Below are 21951 nucleotides of genomic sequence, written 5' to 3'. Positions count from 1 at the left end.
CATTTGTGGTTCTATAGAACATATAGAATAGAATTAATACGTATTAGGTTGATGTGAGCAGACATAGGTTATGTGACTCTACTTAACAAAAGCACTAATATACTTTCAGTTTACGCCAAATGTATATGACAAGACAATTTTTATAAAGGATTTATTGTGTTGTTTAAATTTAACCTAACCCATAACTGGTTTAAGTAACCTGATAAAATTAGAAAAATATATTATTTGGAAAATATAAATTAAACTGGCAAATTGTAACAGAATTGCAAGTGATTCAGAAGTAAATATGACCAGAAAACATAACAAAGTAATTTAAAATATTATTAGAAATTACCATCTACTTTACTATTTGGAATTACTGTTTCACACATTGTTAAGATTTGGCATCTTAAGGATTCTACTGAGTCTTTACTGAATCTCTTGAAAACCAATCATAGTTGTTTGATTTCATTAAGAGAAAGCACTTTTTGATGTGCTTTGTTCAGAAATTCAAGGTGTGGCTGAGATTAGCTGTCACCCACCAAATCCTCCTCTCTCTGCCACAGGAACAGAGCTGTGGCAGGGGTCCTGGGGGCACAGATGGACTATATTGTACCCAGGTGTGTCTCTGCAACTGTCTTCACCAATGGAATATAGGAAAATGGATTTGTGTGACATCTACATCTGAGACCTGGACTCCTTTACTCTCTCTTCCTCTTCCTGTGAACTAGAGCACAACCTGCCTAGGACCCATCCTTGGTCACACAGATGAGAACAACTTGCTCTGGGATGGTAGAGGAGTAAAATGTAAGATACATGGTCCTTGAATGATCTCCTGGAACTGCTGTATCAACCTGCACCACCAACTCAGGACTTAATTTAAGCGAGAAATAAAATCTGTGTTCTGTAAACCACTGTATTGTTGGATCTTTGTTAGCCTTTCCATTGAATAATATGTGCATATGTTATATCATACTGGAGTAATTGATTGCTATGAGGAAAATACTAATTAAGTTATATGAACTAAAAAACATTTTTCTGTTTAAAAGCAATCTCCTTTGGCTAACATTTTTGGAGATGATGTTTCAGTAACAAAATTGGCACATATAACTAGATTTTTTTGACATTTTTAATTAACTGAATTTGGATCTATAGGGAAAAAGTAAAAATATATTTCAAGATGTTGACGATATCCAACAGTTACAAAATACATTTTAAGTAATCACTGTGGTTACTATATGTCCTCAACATTTTGCAACACAGGAAGAGAACATTATTAATGAAAACATTTTGAATGGAATAAAATGAAAGATACTAATAATATTGCGAGTATGTGTTTGAAACTTCAAACATTTCCAAAAAAGAAATTTGAAATATCAAGGAAAAGCATTTAGATAAAAGATCCATTTGTTTTTTAAAATCCCAGATGCATATTTGAGTTAAAGTTGATGCCCAAAGAAGGAAACTAATTACTAATACTTTGTTATTCAAATATCTTAAAGAATGATTATAAGTTTATCACCATTTTAGATTAAGATTAAAGAAGACTTCACTGAAATTTGCAATTTCTATCGCTAAGTAGAGTATATTGTTATTAATAGCATCCACACCACTTATTTGTTTGTGAACCAGAGTTTTTAACCAACATAACTAAAAACAGTGGAAAGAAATAGACATCAAAGCACAAAGCACCTGTGTCACACATGTAGCATTGTGTTCATGTCTCCAACCTGGATTGAATTTCCAAACGGGTAGGTGTGCCTGCGACAATGTATAAAAATCATATTTGATAGTAATTCTATTTTATTTAACAGTAAGTATTTTTCTAGAAATAAAATTTTTGTTTCAGTTTTTTTGTTGTTATTTTTTTTTTCTTTTCTGTGGTACGCAGGCCTCTCACTGCTGTGGCCTCTCCCGTCACAGAGAACAGGCTCCGGGCGCAGGCCCAGCGGCCATGACTCACAGGCCCAGCCACCCAGACCGGGGCACGAACCCATGTCCCCTGCATCAGCAGGCGGACTCCCAACCACTGCGCCACCAGGGAAGCCCTGTTTCAGTTTTTTAATCTAGCTATACATGTACCTATGTGTATACTGGGTGGACTCAGGACATTTTTTGCGGTGAGTTGACATTTTTTAAAACAAAGGTCTTTTAACTATTCTACTCTTACTTTCCTTCACAGCCAATATCTTGAGTGGGTTATTTAGACATGTGTTTCTACCTGCTCTTAATCCACTGCAACCAGATTCTGCCCTCATTATTCTTCTGGGGCAGGCTTCCTGACTAAACTCTCACATCCATTTAATCCTTTTTTGTGTTTATCTTTGTCCTCTCTGTGGCCATTGACCTTGTTGCCCGGATACTACTTTTATTTCATTTTCCCACCACTTAAAAAAAATAATTTGCAATCATAAAAGTAAAAATGTTCAAGGAAAAAGTAAACTCACCTATAACCCCATCAGAGATGAGCAGTTTATGTTTATTTTCCATTTATATATGTACATATTTTAAAACATATGTACATCCATATCAAATATTTAAATAATAAAATGGGGCTCATTTAGTGCAAAGAAGTACACAGCATTTTACAACCTTCTATTTCATTTAACTATACAGTAGAAACTGCTTTTCATGTCATTCAATATTCCTCTCCTGCATTAATCTTAAAGGCTATATACTTTGCTGCTTTATGGATACATACATCATAAATTATCCATTTCTCTGTTGCTGGACATTTAGATAGTTTTCAATTTTTAAAGATAATTGAATGACACACTGAAATCCTTGTGGAAAAAAAATAAAACAAAACCTTCATCCACTTCCATAATCACTTGCTTAAGATGAATCTCTAAAAGTGGGATTTCTGGGTTGGAGCCATACCTCTGCAATAAACACATTCAGAATCCCTCCAGGAATGGTTACCAAGTTATCCTTCCACCAGCACCCATAACATGAGAGGACCTAATTGGCCAGCTCCTTACTAACACCAGGCAATAGTATTTTAAACCTCTTAGCCAATTTTATTAAAAAGAAAATCACCTTTTATTGAAAGATTTTGTGCCCTTTTGATTAGTAGTTGCTTGAACACTTTTCATAGGTTGTGTCATTTGTATTTATTCCTCTGTGAAATGACTTCATAATATTGCCTATTGTTTTAAAGTGTGCATCTGTTTTTTTTAATACTTTGTAAAAGCTTTTTTACAAAGCTATTGAATCATTTTATCTCTGAAATATTATTTTTCTGGTGTATAGCTTAAGTGAATTTGTTTTTAATTATAAAGATAATAATCTTAAAAAGAGTAAAAAACATAACTACACATAAAATTAAAAGGTGAGTTACTCTCCTTTCAATCTGCTCCTCAGAATGTCATTTGCTTTTCATATTTTGTATGGAACTTTTGACATAAAGCTTCTACATATTGAAATAGTCAAATCTGTTTGCCTTTCAGTTTCTTCCTTAGCTGGTTTATTAGAAATAATCTTAATACATTAAGATAAGTATATTCACTTACATTTTCTTCTAAACCTTCTATGGTTCAGTTCTTAAATTTAACTCTTTAACACATTAACACATTTGTAATTTATTTCTCTATATGGTATAAAGTTGTGATCTCTCTATGTATATTTCCAAATAGTTAACAATGTAGTCTAACATAATTATATTATCGACTACAGTGTTTTTGAACTTTTTTTTTAAGCACTGGAAACACTTCTTCAAATGATGGTTTCATAAGGTGTGTGGATGTGAGAAGGGTCCCTAGGGGGCTAGACTTTGCAAGTTTTGCCTCCTCACTACCAAGAGGGCTTAAGCAGCAGTCTGAACACGCCCCATCTGCTGGACACCCTCCTGTGACACTCCCTTTCCTGGCTGCCCTCCTTCCCGTACTGCGGGTTTCTAACTGCTCCTTCTCAGCCTCCTCTGACCATCATTTGAGGGTAAGAGGCCCCCAATTTCCTCTCTGGCCTCCTGCTCTTCCCATTTGATCCACTGCCTCCCAGCAACCTTTGCCAAATCCTAGGCATCAACAATTTTCAATACTTGATGGTTTCAAATCCTCATTTCTGTCTCGGAGCCCTGTCCTGAGTTCCTGCCCAGAAACAAAACACCTTATGGTATCTCATAACCATTTCAACCTAAACGTGTTCAAAACTGAACTCATATATCCCCTGGATTCCAAACCCTTCTCTTCCTCTCTTCTTTAACTTGGAGGATGGGGCCACCATCCTCCCATTTTCCCAAACAAAAAACCTGGAAGTTATCCCATATGTTACTACCTCGATCAGTCAGTAAATCCTACTGCGTCGACACCTTGAATATCTCTTGCTATATTTTCCTCTGTTCCTTTCCATCTATCATCGGCTTAACTTATTTCTAGATTACTGCAGAATCTTCTTACTCCTTTCCCAGCTGCCAGTCTACTCCTCTGAAATGTAACTTCCTCACTACCACCACAGTTACATTTCTAAAGAACAACGAAAATGCTTAAAATCCTTTCTTAGTTCCCAACCGCAGCTTGCACAACAGGAAAAAAAATGAGACTCCAAATAAGACTCCTGCTTTCCTCTCCTTTCTTCCTGCAGCAACCATCCTAGGGCTCCCATCGCTGAACCCGACTTGAAGTTCTTGAAACACAGGTGCTCTCCCAAGAGTAGAGGTCCTGCCTCACACTGCCTTCCCCATCCGGCCCCCCACGTCCGCGTCCGCCTCCCAAGTTCGGCCTGAAGGTTCTTCATTGCTGAAGCTTTCTCTGTCCACCTCTCCCACCCCTACCCAAGTCACGTAGCCCTTGTGCGCCACTTCCCCGCCCGCCCCCGCCTTTATTTTTCTTCAGAGGAAAACAATTCAGGTCAACAGAGGAATGGAAAGGGAATAAAGAGAGATTTTTAAAAGGGGTTTTGGATGCAAGAGTGTGTTTCGGGTCCAAATCTTGTTGCTTTGGGAAGTACATTAACCTGTGTATAATGAGGATGTTCATCTCACACACACACACACACACACACACACACACACACACGTGAGATGGTGTGGAATACGTGGTTGGGCAGAATCACAGTCTATTCACAGGTAGCGCCCGAGCCTGGCACAGAGGCTGGCCCAGAAGAGCTGCTCATCACTAACCAGGGAAAGGCGCCTGGACGGCGGGACGCAGAGGGCGCCACGCCACCCGGCGCTGGGAGCTCAGCGAGCCGGGGCCGGGCCGCCCCAACTCCGCCCGCTCCGGATGGGGGTGTGGCGGGAGCAGCGACGAGGCCCCTCCCCGCCCGCTGCCGGCCGCAGCCAGACGCTCCCTTGGGCCGAGCCCGGCCAACGCCCAGCCTGCGAGCCAGCCCAGGACGTCCACCTCCACGTTTCCGCGAGCCTCCGTGCCCCCGGGACCGCCTCGGGGGCCAGGGCCGAGTCGCGGCCTCCGATCCCCAGCCCGCCGTCGCCGTGGCCGTCGCCGCGCGCTGGGCGCACCTGACCCGGCGGGCGGGGCGGCGGGCGGGGCTCCGGGCCTGACGTGGCCGCTGCATGGAGCGGGCGTGATTCATCAGCCGCCGCGCGGGGTCGGAGCGGGGCGAGCGCAGCGGCAGCCTAGGCACCCGGGGCCGGGTTGCGGTAGCGGCGGCGTCCCCGCCGGGCCTCGTGTGCGCTCCCCTTGCTGTCTGCGGCCGGCCCCCGGCGAAGGTCAAGATGGAAGAGATCCTAAGGAAGCTGCAGAAGGAAGCGTCCGGGAGCAAGTACAAAGCCATCAAAGAGAGCTGCACCTGGGCCCTTGGTAAGCGCGCCGAGCGGGGCGCGGGGCGTAGGGCACCTGCCGGTGGGTCCTGCTCGCCGCCGCCGGAGGGTCGCGCGGGCTGGCTGCAATGGCCCCTCTGCGTGGGGGGCTTTCGCTGAGCATCTGTGATCGAAGCATTTCGCGCAATTGCGAGAGTTGCCTCGGTAAACTGATGTGTGATACGCGAATTTGGGTTCGGGCGTTGACATCCATCCACCTCCCCTCTGGTCTCTTTATCATCTTCCAAACCTTAACGGAGAAACGCCGTCCTCCCCTCTGGGCGGCCCCTTTCTTCAGATCCCCAGCACGGCGGACCGTGGTCACCCATCTCCGAGTCAGGACCGCAAGCCGGTGGGAATCCAGGGGCCTGATTCCGAAGCGCTTGTGGGCAAGAGGGAAGTTGAACCATCAACCCCGATCTCAAAACCTTGGCGAGTGTAACCGGGAAGGAATAGCTTGTTTAATTTGATTCTCCTGATAGAGGCCAGCTTGTTAAGTATTAGCTTTCATGGTTATTCTACATGAAGAATAACGTACGGGTGGGATGGTGTTACCTCTGCAATTCTGTTGTCGTCTGCCCTTCAGACAGGTGGGATTTTAGATTTGTGAGCTGTGCAAGCATTGAAAGAAGTTCCAGGTAGCAAATTTGTGTTTCCCATCAGACTCAGGTTGTAGAACTCAACCTCGGAGAAAATTGAATGACATTCCAATTAGGCAAGAACGTGGGCAATCAAAATTGTCTGGGTGGGAATGCGGAGAGATCAGGAGCATGCTCAGGAGACAGTGATGCTTAAGGAGAAAAAAAAAAGGAAAGGCGAAGGAGAAACCAGGGCAGCTCTCTTGGCCTCTGGCCTTGCCCAAGCCTGCATGAGATCCCTCAGTTGCCACTTAATTAAAACATAAAATTGAATCCCTTTCTCTCTCAACCAAAGAGCCATCAGTGCTTGTCACGACACTGTACTGTGGTACAGCCTGAAAAGAGATAGAGAAGGGCTATTAGCAGGTTTTCCACTAAATGGAGAATTCTGATGGTGCTTTAGCTGGTGACTCGGTTAATATTTAGGTCTGAATTCACATATGTTTGAGTGTGTGTGTACAAACAATCACAGCCACATCATTTTTTTTTTTTTTATGTCTGCCTATCATCACAAAATTTCCTAGAATGTTGTCTAGGAAGTTTATCTCATAGGCAGAATCAGAACTAGGCCATTTGTTTACTGTTAGAGGAAAAAAAAATGTGGACCAGGTACATAAGTGAGAAGCAAGGCTCTTAAAGCCACAGTACTATTTTTGCATTGCCATTGTCATTCAGCAGCGTGATCAGGGTAGATTCTCAAATGCCTCTAATGAAGGGTCACAGATGGCTGGGTAACATAATAAAGCAGGGCTGACTGCACTCTAAACATGCTATTCCTTGTACTCATTATTTTGCTGTAAGTTAAGCAGATTTAGATAACAGGGAGGAGGAGAGGAATCTAGTATTTTTAATTTTAATGTCGATACTCAACATCTTGTTAAGTTAAAGTGCAGTGTTGCCTAGTTTAGGTCCTTGAAGTGACCGGGAAGCCCAGAGCTGAGGCAGGTAGATGATCTGAGCAGAGCCTGGAGTCCAGCCTGTCTGGAAGAGTAGATGTGATTCTTTTCCCAGTGGCTGTTCTTAGTAAGCAAGAAGAGATGGGAGCTCATGAAACAGTTAAATAACAGTGTGGGGAATTCATTGTGCAGGTTGGAATGAGTAAACCAGGAAAAGAGATCAAAGAAGAGGGGATGAATGTGGGGTCAGGGGTGTGCTGGGGGGATTGGTGTGAGCTGGTGGGGCTTTTGAAGTAAATTGGACTCGGAGAATGGGTAAGCTGTGGGTTTCTTCTCTTCTTCACTTATGTAGCAAAGGTTTATTAAGACCTCCTCTGTACTGAGCAGTGGGGATAGAAAGATGAATAAAATGCTCTCTCCCTATAATTAGTTTGTTAGAAGGGTATGTTGGAGGGAGAATGAGGCAGAAACAAAGACATGAAGGTATGGTTTCCTGTTCTCTTTCCCACTCCAGTCCATTTTCCACTGTTCCATCTTTTTTTTTTTTTTGGCTATAAAATGCTTTTCACTCCTCAGCCCCCATACTTTTTTTTTTTTTTAGAGTAAAGTGTGAATTCCTTAGAATGCTTTTTGGAATCTAGCCCCAGCCTTCTTTCCCATCGCCCCCATAGCAAGGGTTCGTCAGTCCCCAGTAAGCCACGTACTTTCTTGTACATGCCATGTGCTGCCCACTTCTCTGCCTGGGCTTGTGCTAATCCTTCTGCCGCAGCTTCCCTTTCCAGAATCCCAAGGCCCAGCTCACATACGAAGGCTACCCTGAGCTCTGCAGTCGAATCACTTGCTCCTCTGGGCTCTGAGCCCTGCTCTCAGGACCCTCTTATAGCACCTGCTGCTGGGGATTATAGGGGGTTATGCACAAAGCTCCTCTTTTAGGGGCAGAATGATTGAGAAATATACTGGATTCAGGAGACCAAAAAAGCTGATTCAAGCAGACTTAAGCAAAATAGCATGTATTCACTACGAACTAAATACCCCTTGAAGGCTAGCTGTGGGTTGAGTTTGGTTCAGGAATTAGATACTGTTTCAAGGACCTCGCTCTGCTCTTTTGGGATGATGAACATTCTCGGCATGAGTCTCCACAGCTTTGGGTTCATGAATCAGCACACTTAGACCATCTCAGGAGAGACGGATCGTCTCTGACTTAGACCATCATGGGAGAGACGGGTCATCTTACACTTGGGGCCATTATAGGGAGGAGGGGTCACCATGACATTTAGACCATCCCAGGAAAGAGTCATCTCTTATCAAAAGTACCATTGGAGAGAGGGGTCATCCTCACACTTATTCCATCTCAGAAGAAAGAGCTCATCTCCCACTATTATAGGAGAAAGACATTTAGACCATCACAGGAGAGAGGAGTCATCTCCCATTAAAACTGTCATAGAAGAGAGAGAGAGAGCATCTCCTCGTTTAGGCCTTTACAGGAGAAAGGGGTCATTTCCCACTTGGCCTATCATGGGATCATCTCAAGAGAGTGGGGCTCTTCCAGTCTCTCCCACCCAGCCCTTGGTGTCACAGTTCTCTCTTTGTCCTGATGGGTTGAGTATGTATCCCTGAACCAGTCCTCTGGGCTAGCTGGCTACAAGGCCCAGTGAAATCCCAGAGTCAGGGAAGGATGGCTTCCTCAAAACAAAATTAGGGTTTGCTGCATCAGAGGCAGTGGGGTGGATGCCAGTCAACGAAAGCAACAAATGTCTACAGTGTAGACGTGAGCTTCTTGAGCACAGGGACTGTATGCTTGTCTGTGGCTTCTGCACCTACAATATGAGAGGCACATGTTCGGCACATAAATAAATCAACGTGTTAATGTCTTATTTGGGTTTTAAGTGACATTTGTCTTGTTTTCTAGTTACATATGCTCATTTTAGAATATTGAAAAATATTCGAACACTATAAAGAAAAAATTAAAATCACCCATAATGTCACCACCCAGAGAAAACACTCATCACATTTTGGAGTATTTCCCTTCTGCAAAGGGTTCTACGTATATGGCGGATTGTTACTTGTTTTTCAACTTCAGCTTTTCTTCTACTTTATTATTAATATGTCTCTGAAAATCAGTTTTCTTAATGGCTGCATAATAACGGGCAAGGAACATGTATGTACGTTTTCTCTATTTTAAGCTATCTAGGTTAGATACTTTTGTCAGTGAGGAAATGGTCTGACTAAGGAATAGAAAAGAACAAGGGACTGGGTCAGCGTGTGGAGAGCCTGAAAGAATAGCATTCTCCTTCAAGCACTGGCAATCCTGGAGGCTTGGGAGCTGGGAATGGCAGGATGAAATAGAATGACAGAACATTAGAACTGGACCATGTCCCTTTTAGAAACTTTAGGTGTTTGCATATATCAGGGAGCTCCTGTAGAATGGATTTGGAAAATGGAGAAGAGAAAGAAAATTAGAGGCCTGAATACCAAGTAAGAGAAGAAGGATGGTCTATCTAACCACCATCCTTCCGTCTATCTCTCCACCCGCTTTTCCTTCCAGCCACAGCATCTGTTACCTTCACAGCTAACCTTCTTAAAAAGTGAATGTAACTAAACATACTGTATAGCACAGGGAGCTCTACTTAATGCACTGTGGTGACCTAAATGGGAAGGAAATCCAAAACAGAGGGGACATACGTACATGTATAGCTGATTCATTTTGCTGTACAGTAGAAACTAACACAACATTGTAAAGCAACTATACTCCAATAAAAATTAATAATAAAAAAAAAGGGAATGTAGTGATTGTGTCCACATCCTCACTTCCTGCTTACTTTTCAACTCACTGCGATCTGACTTTCTCCTCTGTTCTTCCACCGACTGAAGAATAAGGTACTCTGACCTCAGTCTAGCAGACCATTCTCATATCCCTCTTACCAGTCCTCTCAGCCACACTGGGCCCCCACTTGACCTTGGCCTCATGCCCGCACCCCGTCCGTTTCGATCCGACCTCTTGAGCTGCTCCGTCCCCTTTGCAGCTCCTCGCCAGCCTAAAAGTTTGCGTTTCACAAGAATGAGCCATGAGCTCTGGTCTCTGACTCGCAGCCCGACTGGAGTTGAACACTTTGAGAGCCACAGCTTCAGTTTCAGAGAATGCGATGCCCACATTTACATCCGTCACCTGTGCTCTGACATGCCACCCCCGATGCAGCTTCCTACCCGGCGTCCCTTCTGGAACAGGATGGGTTCGTTATGGCTGCTCTGTGACTGCCTTTCTCTTTTCCCTTTCCTCTAGCTCTCTGTTAGCACTTGTAGAGTTGGGCCCTGTTGCACATCCTGAGTTGAATATAAACCCTTCTGTGTGATGAGGAAAACCACAGCGATTTGGTTGTTCAGCGTCAGACCCTCTTCTTGGGAAGCAGCGTCAAGTTGTCCTGGGCACTGGCTCTGCCCTGTTGACTGCTAGCCTGGACTCACCCATGAGGTGCAGACTCACTCCCTCCATCTGCATCTCAGGCTTTTGTTTTCTCATTATCCTGTCTCATCTTAAGAACTGACTTCAGTCCTTCTAGTTCCTCCCTTGGCCTTGTGACCACAGCATCACCCACCCTGCTGATCCATCTTTCTATTTTGCTATCTGTCTGGCTTACACCCACTGTTTTGCCCCATGGACCACAGCGGGCCCAGACGCTATCATCATGTTTTGGCCTGTTCTCAGTCCTGAGTCTCAGGGATACATTTGGTGTCCACTGTTCCCTCTGATCTGGTAGCAGGGTGGGGAGACATGTTTCTCCTTCCCCAATAAAAATAGTTCAGATTGACAGGGCTTGTTGACTCTAAACAGTGAAGAGAGAAGGCAAGAGTTTGAACAGAAAAACTGGAGACCGGTTGGAGTGTGTGATTTATAATAAGAAATATATATATTTGGTCTTGGTCCCTGTTTCTGGCTCAGAGCTCCTAAAACCCTTGGAATTTCCCAAGTGAAGAGAGCTATAGAGTCATTTGTTAGGTTAATGAAGTGATTGTTGGACCACACAGACGGATTGGGGCTGGCTGCCAGGAAAACCATCCTTTTCGGTCCCACCCCCCTGACCTCCACAGAGGGGAGAGGGGCTGAAGATTGAGTTCAAACACCAGTGGCCAATCAATCATGCCTATGTAATGAAGCCTCCGTAAAACCCCCCAAGGATGGGATTTGGAGCACTTCCCGGCCAATGAACACAGGGACATTTGGCGAGAGTGGTGCACCGAGAGAGCAAGGACACTCTCTGCCCTTTCTCCACACCTTGCCTCATGCATCTCTAGCATCTGGCTGTTTCTGAGTTATATCCTGTAACATACCAGTAATCTACTAGGTGAGAGTTCCTCTGAGTTCTGTGAGCCATTCTAGCAAATTAGTTAAACCCAAGGAGGGGGTTGTTGGAAACTTTAATTTCTAGCCAGTCGGTCAGAAGCCCAGGTGACAACCGGACTTGAGATTGGCATCTGAAGGTGGGGTGCGGGGGGATGCTACAGGCTTGTAGGATTGAGCCCAAATCTGTGGGATCTGATGCTCTCTCCAGTTCGTGTCAGAGTTGAGTTAAATTGGAGGACACCCAGCTGCTGTCAGGGAATTGCTTGTTGGTGTGGGAAAACCATCCCCCCCAACCCTGACGCGTGCACGCGCACACACATTGGAATTGGGTGCAGGATTGTTGGAGCTATTGAAATAGAACAGTTTTTATTTTTGAAGAGAATAGTGAATGTTTCATTATCTCAACAACCGGAGGCAGCAAGAGGGTGAATAATCCACAACAATGGTAAAGTACTGAACATCCAGGTCAGAGTCATGAGACTTGGGGGATGAGCCTCCCAGTCAGTATCCCTAACTATAGTATGATTTTTAAAAAGTTTCATCTGCCATGTCCTAAATGTGTGTGAGATGAGCTGTTGCATAAAGTGCTTTGTGAACTTGAAAGTCTCTCACAAGTATAAGTTATTATTTAAGGGTATTAAAACGGTATTTTCAAGGAAATAGCTTTTCTTTCTCTATTGTTATTGCAAGAATACAACATTTTTAGCCAGGTGCAACTAGATTAAATTGGCACTCTGTTTCAGGTTAGGAATTTAACTACTTATTCTGTCTCTAAGCGAAATGCGTCCTAATCTTTAATCTTTAAGCTCTGAGAGGAAGTCTCGTGGGCTATAGCAAAGGAAAAGGATTTTTAAGTATGGATGATTTGCGTGCAGATAATTGAGAATTGACTATTTATAATTATAGGAATTTCCAGGGGGAAAAAAGAAACTAACGGTGAAATTTGTATACAATCTAAATTCTCAGTCTTTACATATTTATTTTTAACTTTGTAATTTTTCCTTTGCAGAAACCCTGGATAGCGTGGATACCATTGTCAAGATCCCTCCACACTTGCTGAGGTAAGGAGACTGGAGTTGTATAATATAGTGGAAGTAAAAATGCTTTTTTTATATAGTGGGAGTAAAAAATGCTCTCCTGAAGGGCCAGAAAACCTCACTGGTTTATAGCATTTTACTTGCTGACTGGTGGCTTTTTTGCCTCAGTGAACTGGGATATTTCATGAGGTTAGCATGATGGGAAGCTGACTGCACTGATTTCTACCTGTCTTGGAGTGAATAAAGTCAGTAATCCAAAGGAACCAGCTGTGGCAGTCAGGGATGAAAGGATAAAATTGGTCAAGGAGAGAAATGACCAAAATCTAAGTGAGTGGATGTGGACAGTGGACAGAATCTTCCACTGTGAGTTGGGAAATGGCTCCCCCTTAGTGGGAGAGCAGCCCTGCACCGTGTGGGTTGGATTTAAGCTCTCACTGGCCCCTTGGTTGGACACCATCTTGCAAACTCTATAGGCATCAGCAGCAGCCCTGAGACAGTAAATCTCTTTCCCCAATTCCTCAACTTCCCACTCCCCACCCCACTCCACCATCGTGAGAGAAATACATGCTTTTTGTGGAAATTGGGAAAGAGCAAATAAGAAAGTTACCCATAATTACACCACCTAAGGATAACCACTGAACATGGCTTAATAGATTTTCTTAATAGACTTTCCTCCCAGCACACATACAAATTAATATGAAGTTTTATTTACAAGTTTGTTTCCTGCTTGTTTTTTCGGTCAGCACCATATGAAGAACTTTTTCGAATGTCAATATATGTTCTTCAAATTAAAATATCGCATATATGTCCATTGTATGGCTGCTGCAACAAATTATTTCGTAGTTTTCTTATTGTTAGACATTTGGATCATTTCCAGATTTTTCTTTGAGATTATTAAAAACAATCTTTTGTTGCGTATAGTTTCTATATTGTCAGGACACTGATCTATTAGGTATTTTCTCTCTTTTCAAGTAGATTGAACGAGAGTTATGTTTCTGTCTTTTTTAAAAATATATTACTTCTGTAGTGTCTGCTACAGGCTGATATATTGTAAGGTAATTCATATGTTAATCAAACCAAGTGTACTTTTGTGGATATAAAGCTTCTACATGGGTAGAATGTCTGGCAGCAACATTCTTGCCTGGAGGAGGTATATTCCAGCTGGGGTATCCATGTGAAAACACTCCAAGAGATACTAAGGCGTGGATGGTTTAAAGGAGATGATTTCCCAATTTCTATAGGTACCCTGTCTTAAAATTATTTGCTTCAGAACTGATTTTGCCACGTCTCCTTTTCCATTTCACTTCTTAACCTTCTCCTGACAAAGGACAGCTGTTACCCATCCCATCCCGAATCTGACTGTGGTGTGTTTTCCTGGGGTGCAAAACCCTCTTCCTACCAACAAAGGACTATGAAAATATTAGTGTCTGTGTTGATAAAGGGGATGAATACAATGATCAGGGCACGCATCTTTTTGCAGGTTAGTTTTTACTTCTTGGCTTTCAACAAAATTGAAGGAGGAGCTAATCTAGTTATGAGATAATAGACAAAAAGACTTTTTGATGATAAATCTCCTTCATTCCTTTCTTATATAAAAAATCGTTTCTTATCACTTATGTCTTTAAACCTGGGAAAAAAAGGTATGGAATTGATGTTAAACCCCACCTTATTTTAGCAATAGAGAATATTTATCTATAGATACATGAACTAGTTGAGAAAAATAAACAAGCCCTGTCCATTTCTTTAGAAATACATTTCCAATAAAATTGTAATTTCCATGTTAACTATATTAACATTCTTATAATTAATGTTGTTTGGATCAATCATTTGCATCAGAAGAAAATGGAACACTTTTAAGCCTTATAGCCACAGGAAATTTTTAAAACTCACTTTATACACATTTTTGTGACAAAAGAACAATACAGCCATTTTTACTCTAAAAGAAGAGTTTGTTCACATATTTTTTGATGGATGAAGGTGGTTTTCAAATTGGTGTGGTATTTGGATTTCATTAGATACCTTGAAATGAGTGATACGTTTTAATTAGAATTTTACTAATTCCAATATGCCAGAATTACAACCTTTGCCGTTAATTAAAATTACGGTTGAGAAATTTAAATGTCAACTTAAAATGTGTGAAAAGTGGAATTTTAAAATTTTCTTAGTGGCTGTATGAGTGAAAACATTTGATGATACTGCTCTAAAGGTTGTTTCTCTATCCAAAGGGTTGTTGAAGCTACAGTGAGACTTTCTATGGTTTTGGGTCTCTGATAAGGTTTGCCTTCAGTGTTAGGGGCAAGAAGGTGATGATGATACCAGAAGAGGCTCCTGGTACAGTGCCTGGGAATGTTCATCAAAAGACAACTGACATTTTCCAACTCTAGGTGTGTGTGTGACCAAATGAGTTGGAGAAAGTACAGTGTTAATGGGCCGTGTTTGATCCCGTTTAGCCACTGAGCGTTGCTTTTGTCCATGGTCTTGAGCTTTACCCCAGAGCCAGCTGGCCATCTTGTTCAACCATAGGAGGTAATGACAAAATTGGTGGGAAAGTTGCTGGATGAGGAACCGTGGATGAATATGAATATATGTGTGTGTGTGTGTGTTTACATATCTTCACCATTATTAGAAATATGATTCAGAGTATTTGTCCGAATGATAAAAAGCTGGTGATGTCATCCTGTATACGGAGAAATGTGCGTCATTGTATTCCAGATGTGCGACAAAGTCCGTCAGGCATTCTTGTACAGAGAACTGAGTGTATGGATGAGACATAGCAGATTTAAGCCTTGCACTCAGTTTTATATTCCGAGGGAGGAGAATGAAGACAAATGTAGCTGGAAAACACTGTTAAGAGGCACCAAGTATACATTTATTGTAGAATTTTATGCATATCAGAAGGTTTCAGTCTGACTGTGATTTGTAATAGTTGGGAGCCCTTCAAAGCCTTTTTTAGGGTGTAGGAATAAGCCATAATTAGAACAAAAACGAGCTATTGAATCAAGTCTGATTGTCTGTTTCATTTGGTATCAGGGAAGTGATATAATGAGAACATACACCATAGTGGACTTTCCCCCTCTGTTGTGAATCAGTTTTACTTTAATCCTCTGATTCAACTTACAGGCATTTTTTTTTTTTTTTGCAGTTCGGGGGCCTCTCACTGCTGTGGCCTCTCCCGTTGAAATTAATCCCTTGTCAGTTGCTTTGTTTGCAAATATTTTCTCCCATTCTGGCTTTTCTTTTCGTTTTGTTTATGGTTTCCTTTGCTGTGGGTCAAATACTTTTGCTGTGCGTCAAATACTTTTGCTGTGCTGATTTCCTTATTTTTTCTTTTGCCATTAATTGACTGCTTTTCAAGTTAAATACGTTAACATTCTGATAGATAATGACTAATACTGTTCTGATCAATTGTGTACGTTAGTAGCGATAGCTCAAACCAGAAGAAAATTGAAACCTTGAAAGGACTATGGTTGTATTATCTTTTTTTTTTTTGCCATTGATTGCTCTGAGGACTTCTTGTGAAAACAAAAGTCTAGATGTCATGTGAATGCTTTTAGTGACTCTGGTGACTGGAGTTGGTCATGCATAAGGCACTGAAGGGGAGAAACCCACAGAAAAAAGTTTTAGCTGGAATGAAGGAGTGGTCAGAGGCGTTGCTTATTTCTGCCCTGGGCTCTTTCGCTGAGCAAATGCCCACTCTCGTTGGTGGTACGGTGAGCAGCTTTAGCAACCAGGATGGGGATTCACGCAGAGTGCCCAGTGAGATTGAATACCAGGGGTGGAGGAGGGGCTAGGGAACCCGCCCTGTGGAATATTTCCCAAGTTTGTTAGTAGATAGTTATATGAAAACCTTTCCACCTTCCTGCCCATAGTCTTGCTTTTGATCTTGGGGGTGAGACTTAAGCACCCTTATCTTCCTCCATGTGGAGACTGGACCCTCACTGTCTTTCCTCCTCTCTCCCCTCTTCTTATACTTCAGATCTTACACAACTTCACGGGGTTGAATAAAACCTGTGAGTTGGTGGGCCATCGCGGTGTGCCCACACTCAAGAAAGAGGCCTTCCAGGGCTCAGGCTGTCACTCCTGTCGGGGTTACCATCTCCTTGGCCTCCTTGTGTGACTAGCAAGAGCCAGCTTAGGCTGTCACTCACAGTGACGCACTTGGTAAAATGTCTCTGCCCAACTCAAGGTATTGCTAATAGTTACTGACTCTTGTTGTTGGCTGCTGGTCTTTCAGCCAAGTAAGAAATAAGTCCTGGAAGCTGCTGATCAAGAACTATTAGTAGTTAACAATATTAAATGTTTTCTCTTCCCGTTTTTCTACTTCCTCTCACCCCCTACTCCTCTTCCTTTTTCCCTGTGGTTTTGGGAATCAAGTAATATAACCAAAGTAACCTGATCATTTATGGAATTTTCAGGGCTGCTCTGGTTTTTGTTATGAATATTTAGGGCTGATGTCTGTTTTGTGAGGCCGTCACCAGGCTTAAGCCCACCTGGAGGTACCATAACTTCTGTAATGTTTAGCTTCATGCAAGATGATGCATTGGTCTTCCCCTTCTGTGCCCCACTGTCTTTGTGATGGCTTGGTTATGATGATACCTACATCTGTCTGATCATTTTTCTCTCTGAAGTGTTGAGAAGCTTATATTTTTATCTAACCGTATATGTTAGTAGGAAAAGGGCTTATGCCATTGCTGTGGACCGTTCAGTACCATTGTTGTTTGCAATCATTGGCTCTTTTAGAACATTCTTGACCTGGCGCATTCCCAGGGAATGTTCTTCCCTTTCTGATGGACTCCTGCAGTGTTCTTCTGCTTCCGAGTCTTGGTTGGAAATGGTCAGCTTCTCTCCTGGCATCTGGGCCAGAATGTCCTGCCTGCTGTCTTCTCTAGTGGATTTGAAACTCGAAATCCTGCCTGGAGACTGTCATACAGGGTGAAGTAAGTCAGAAAGAGGAAAACAAATACCGTATGCTAACACATATATATGGAATCTAAAAAAAAAAAAAAAAAGGTTCTGAAGAACCCAGGGGCAGGACAGGAATAAAGACGCAGATGTAGAGAATGGACTTGAGGACATGGGGAGGGGGACGGGTAAGCTGGGACGAAGTGAGAGAGTGGCATGGACATATATACACTACCAAATGTAAGATAGATAGCTAGTGGGAAGCAGCTGCATAGCACAGGGAGATCAGCTCGGTGCTTTGTGACCACCTAGAGGGCTGGGATAGGGAGGGTGGGAGGGAGGGAGACGCAAGAGGGAGGAGATATGGGCCTATACATATACGGATAGCTGATTCACTTTGTTATACAACAGAAACTAACACACCATTGTAAACCAATTACACTCCAATAAAGATGTTAAAAAAAAAAAAAAGAAACTCAAAATCCTGGAGCATTGGGTCTGGATACCCTCACATGGCTGTGTGTGGATCTGCAAGGAGGGTGCTTTTCAGCCCGTGCCGAGGCCCACAGACGTTCAGCCTCTACCACTTTGGACATCATGGCTGAGCTACCTGCTCTTGTATGTACTACTCCATCTTCCCTGCCAGATTTCCAAGAGGCTCACTTTCCCAGGACTGGGACCAGGGTGAGGTGAGTGAGGCTGAGTTGTACAAGTACATGCCAGATCCTGTCTCAAAATTTTTATGTTTTGCTCATCATAGAATTTTTACATTAATTTTGAGTTTTTCAAATGTGACCTTAAAATGTTATTTATCTTGAGGGCTGAGATTTTAGTGCTCCCTTAAATTTTGTACCCAAGGCCAACTCCCTTACCCTAGTTCTGGCCCCACACTCCCCATTCTGTCAGAAAGTTCTCACAGCTTCTGAGGCCAGCCACATTCAAGTCAAGCTCTATTCTGCCTCCTCCAGGTTCTACAGACTGTGGTCCTGTCCTGCTTTGAATCGCACCTCAGTGGCACGGGCCATCAGAGAAACAAGCTCTTTCCCATGACCAAGGACACGTTTAGTAAGGCCCCCACTCCAGGATACCCTCTTGCACATGTACTAGGGTTTTACAGAGGAGCATTTCCCAATCTCTGCCCCTCCTCCTTTGGGGACCATCTCATACGTTGAAGTAGAGCATACTTGTTACAAGTCCTCTTCCTTTTGCATGCCAAGACCAAGACAGCAGGTCTGGAGGTCTAGAGTTAGCAATCCAATACTCCCCTTTATATGGGACACTAAAATAATAGAGGGATGTTTTCTGAGCTGCTCCCTTCATCAAAATTGTCCACTGTATGTCTCGTAGCATGCAATCTTTCTCACTTCCTCTTCCTGCTTACCCTTGAAGACTGAGCTACGGTGATCTTTCTCTCCTTCATGCTCTCACTGTACTGTTCACATGATTCTGCCATGGCATTTATCAATCAGGTCGGCTGTTGTTTAGGGCATCTGTTCTGAGACCCTGTCCTCAAGGAGTTCATATATATAAATTATTCATCTTTTCACCCCCTAGTTCAGTGCCTCTCCAGACTCTGCATCTCAGGGAACCTGTGTCCTCATCACCTAGATTCTTGGAAAACATACTGTTTGGAAGAATCTGTGCCAGAATGGGAATCTCAACTTTGGCGACAGAACCTCTAATATCTCACTGGCCGAAATAGTAGGTCCCAAAGAGTAGACCGGAAACCCAACACCCAATCCATTGACCTCAGCTAACATAGTCTTAAACTCCTTACTCTCTACTCAACCAAAGCCCTGACTAGTCTAATGTGTATTATTAGATTGAGGTTGAGGGTTGGTGATAGTTATCAAGACCCTGATTACTATTCTGTATCAAAGGACATTGAATATACAAGAGGTTCAGCTCTCATTGGGTTCCCATGAAGAGTCCTTGGCCCACCTGGAAGAAGCACGCAGCCTGTCGTACACCGCCCCCAGCATGAATTTGACTTGGAGTATTTCTGTTCTAAAGAACTCAAGAATCTCCACCTCCATCCCTCTCCGATCCAGGATTTTCCCTTTCTCTAAGCCCAAGTAACTTACAACAGGACTGGTCCAGATGAGATAAAACCGTCAAGGGAATCCTTGAGCAATTTTGTTAAAAGACAGCCATTGGCAGCAAACCTCTTGTTGGCATTTCTCAGTGCCCTTTGGGAACAATCCCAGACATTACTCCAGCCGTGGCTCAGCTGCCATTTTGCCATTGGCAGCAAACCTCTTGTTGGCATTTCTCAGTGCCCTTGGGGAACAATCACACATATTACTCCAGCCATGGCTCAGCTGCCATTTTGTTTGCCTTCTCCATGATTCTTCAGAGTCAGCCTCAGCCTAATTACTTTTCTTCTGCCAGTTGCAGTTCCCAGAAAGACTCTAACAGCCTCCTTCGCATTTATCCTTATATGGTCCCCACCCCTTCCCATCCCCACCCTGGCTGAGCCTCTACCCAGCTTCATTTTGCCTTCCTGGTCCAGACACTTCTCTCAGCCCAGATATTGACATGTTCCTCCTTATTTTGATCTGGGGACCTGCTGAGGTTTCCTGTAGGGTGAGAACACATTCAGTAGCATTTATACTTGGAGAGAACCATCCATAATAGCTTCCTATTCTTTGTATGGTTTTAATTGCTTTTCTGCTGCTTTTATCTATTTTAGTGCTTTAGTTCTGTGCTTTGAGCCCTGGGGCAACTTCTACAGGTTGTACAAATTTTTTTTTTTTAATTTATTTTTTACTTTCGGCTGCATTAGCTCTTTGTTGCTGCGCGTGGGCTTTCTCTAGCTGTAGTGAGCGGGGGCTACTCTTCCTTGTGGTGGGCGGGCTTCTCATTGCGGTGGCTTCTCTTGTTGTGGAGCACGGACTCTAGGCCCGTAGTTTTGGCACGTGAGCTCAGTAGTTGTGACTCACAGCCTCAGTAGTTGTGACTCACGGGCTCAGTAGTTGTGGCTCACGGGCTCTAGAGTACAGGCTCACTTAGTTGTGGCGCACAGGCTTAGTTGCTCCACAGCATGTGGGATCTTCCCGGGCCAGGGCTCGAACCTGTGTCCCCTGCATTGGCAGGCGACTGCCCCACCAAGCAAGTCCTTTTGTTTGTTTTTTAATTGAAGAAATAAGTGTCTCCACATCAACTGGGGAGGACTGTTTGTGATTTAAAATGGAGCAGTGGGTTTTGGCAGGCAGTTTGGATGTCATCATTTGTTGTTTCCACTTCTTATGTCATGGAGAAGCGTTGGGCTCCCCTTGCTACCTCCTGCTGTCCAGAGGAGGCGGCAGAGGACGCCAGTGTAGAATTCCCAGGTCCTTCAGCTTATGCTGACTGAAGGGAGGATGTTAGCGTAAATGCAGGACAGGTGCTTCTGATGAGGCGTCCACGTTATTCCAGGTAAATTGCAAACATCTGTGCTTCTCCTGGATTTAAACTCATCTTGACGTCTCCTCTCTTGGCGGTTTCCGGCTTTCCTCCATACCACGGCTGACTTCTGTTTGCAGAAGCGTGCAAATGTAAGTAAGTTTTGGCTCTCTTGATCTTTTTCTGGTTCTGCACCAGAAAAAAATATACATATAGAAGGCTTTAGACACTTTGGTTAGTCTAAGCCTGGCTCAGTTTTAGAGACGTCTTTATCCCACGGAGCCATGAAAGGAAAAATGGAGGGAGCTGTCAGTCTTGCCCGGGGTCAGTGGGAATCATTTAAGTGACCAAGGGCCTGCCATGAAGTCGACCTGAACTGTTCCAGCTCCCTGAGATCTGGCTCCCCCTAAACAGGTGAACAGAGTGACATTTCTGTGTTAGCTACAAAAACCAGTCTGCAGGGAGAAAGTGGCATGTGGAATAGCCGGTAAGCCCACCCTTTAGCAGTGGGGCTGCTGAAATCCACGTTAGAAATCAAGGTGCCCCGAAGATCTAGTTTCTCTTTTTCCTTTCCCTATTGCTGTGGAAACAAAGAGTATTCCTGTCACCTTTTAATATAGTATAAGGGACAATACTATATACTGTTTCCTAACTTACAAACAGCTGCTTCTGTGTATCTGCCAGCCTGTAAAGCCAATTCTAATGGTTTTTGTGTTCTAACCCCTTTGATGAGGAAGACTTACAATTAACTCTCAATTATAAAGCTTCTCCTTGTTAATAGCCCTGGACCTAAAAGCACTTTAAATGATGCAGTCAGTTAGAGACGTGCATAACCTACCCAAGCTGGGATGTAGAGGTTATTGGGCTTGAGTGATATTTTGGGATGTGAGCAACATATTAATGTTCAAAACCAGCCATGACCACTCATCCTTCCTTTGTAACAAGTAGTTGATGTCCTTTATTTTTTGGCACTTAGCTCTAAAGGGAAGTGTTAGAAGGAACCATACTCAATTTTGAA

General features: G+C 43.2%; 1 protein-coding gene across 1 annotated transcript in view; it reads left to right on the top strand.

The window, feature by feature from the left end:
• The first annotated feature begins 5653 nt into the window (after positions 1-5653).
• Positions 5654-21951, top strand: part of ARFGEF3 (ARFGEF family member 3) — a 182477-nt gene continuing 166179 nt past the window's right edge. Inside the window, exons 1-2 of the mRNA XM_065888865.1 lie at positions 5654-5738; positions 12620-12671. Of these exons, the coding sequence (XP_065744937.1) occupies positions 5654-5738; positions 12620-12671 (137 nt within the window). The remainder of the gene's footprint in view (positions 5739-12619; positions 12672-21951) is intronic.

Source organism: Phocoena phocoena, chromosome 12 (assembly GCF_963924675.1).
Source record: "Phocoena phocoena chromosome 12, mPhoPho1.1, whole genome shotgun sequence".
Classification (NCBI taxonomy): Eukaryota; Metazoa; Chordata; class Mammalia; order Artiodactyla; family Phocoenidae; genus Phocoena; species Phocoena phocoena.
This window is presented reverse-complemented; position numbering and strand designations above follow the sequence as displayed.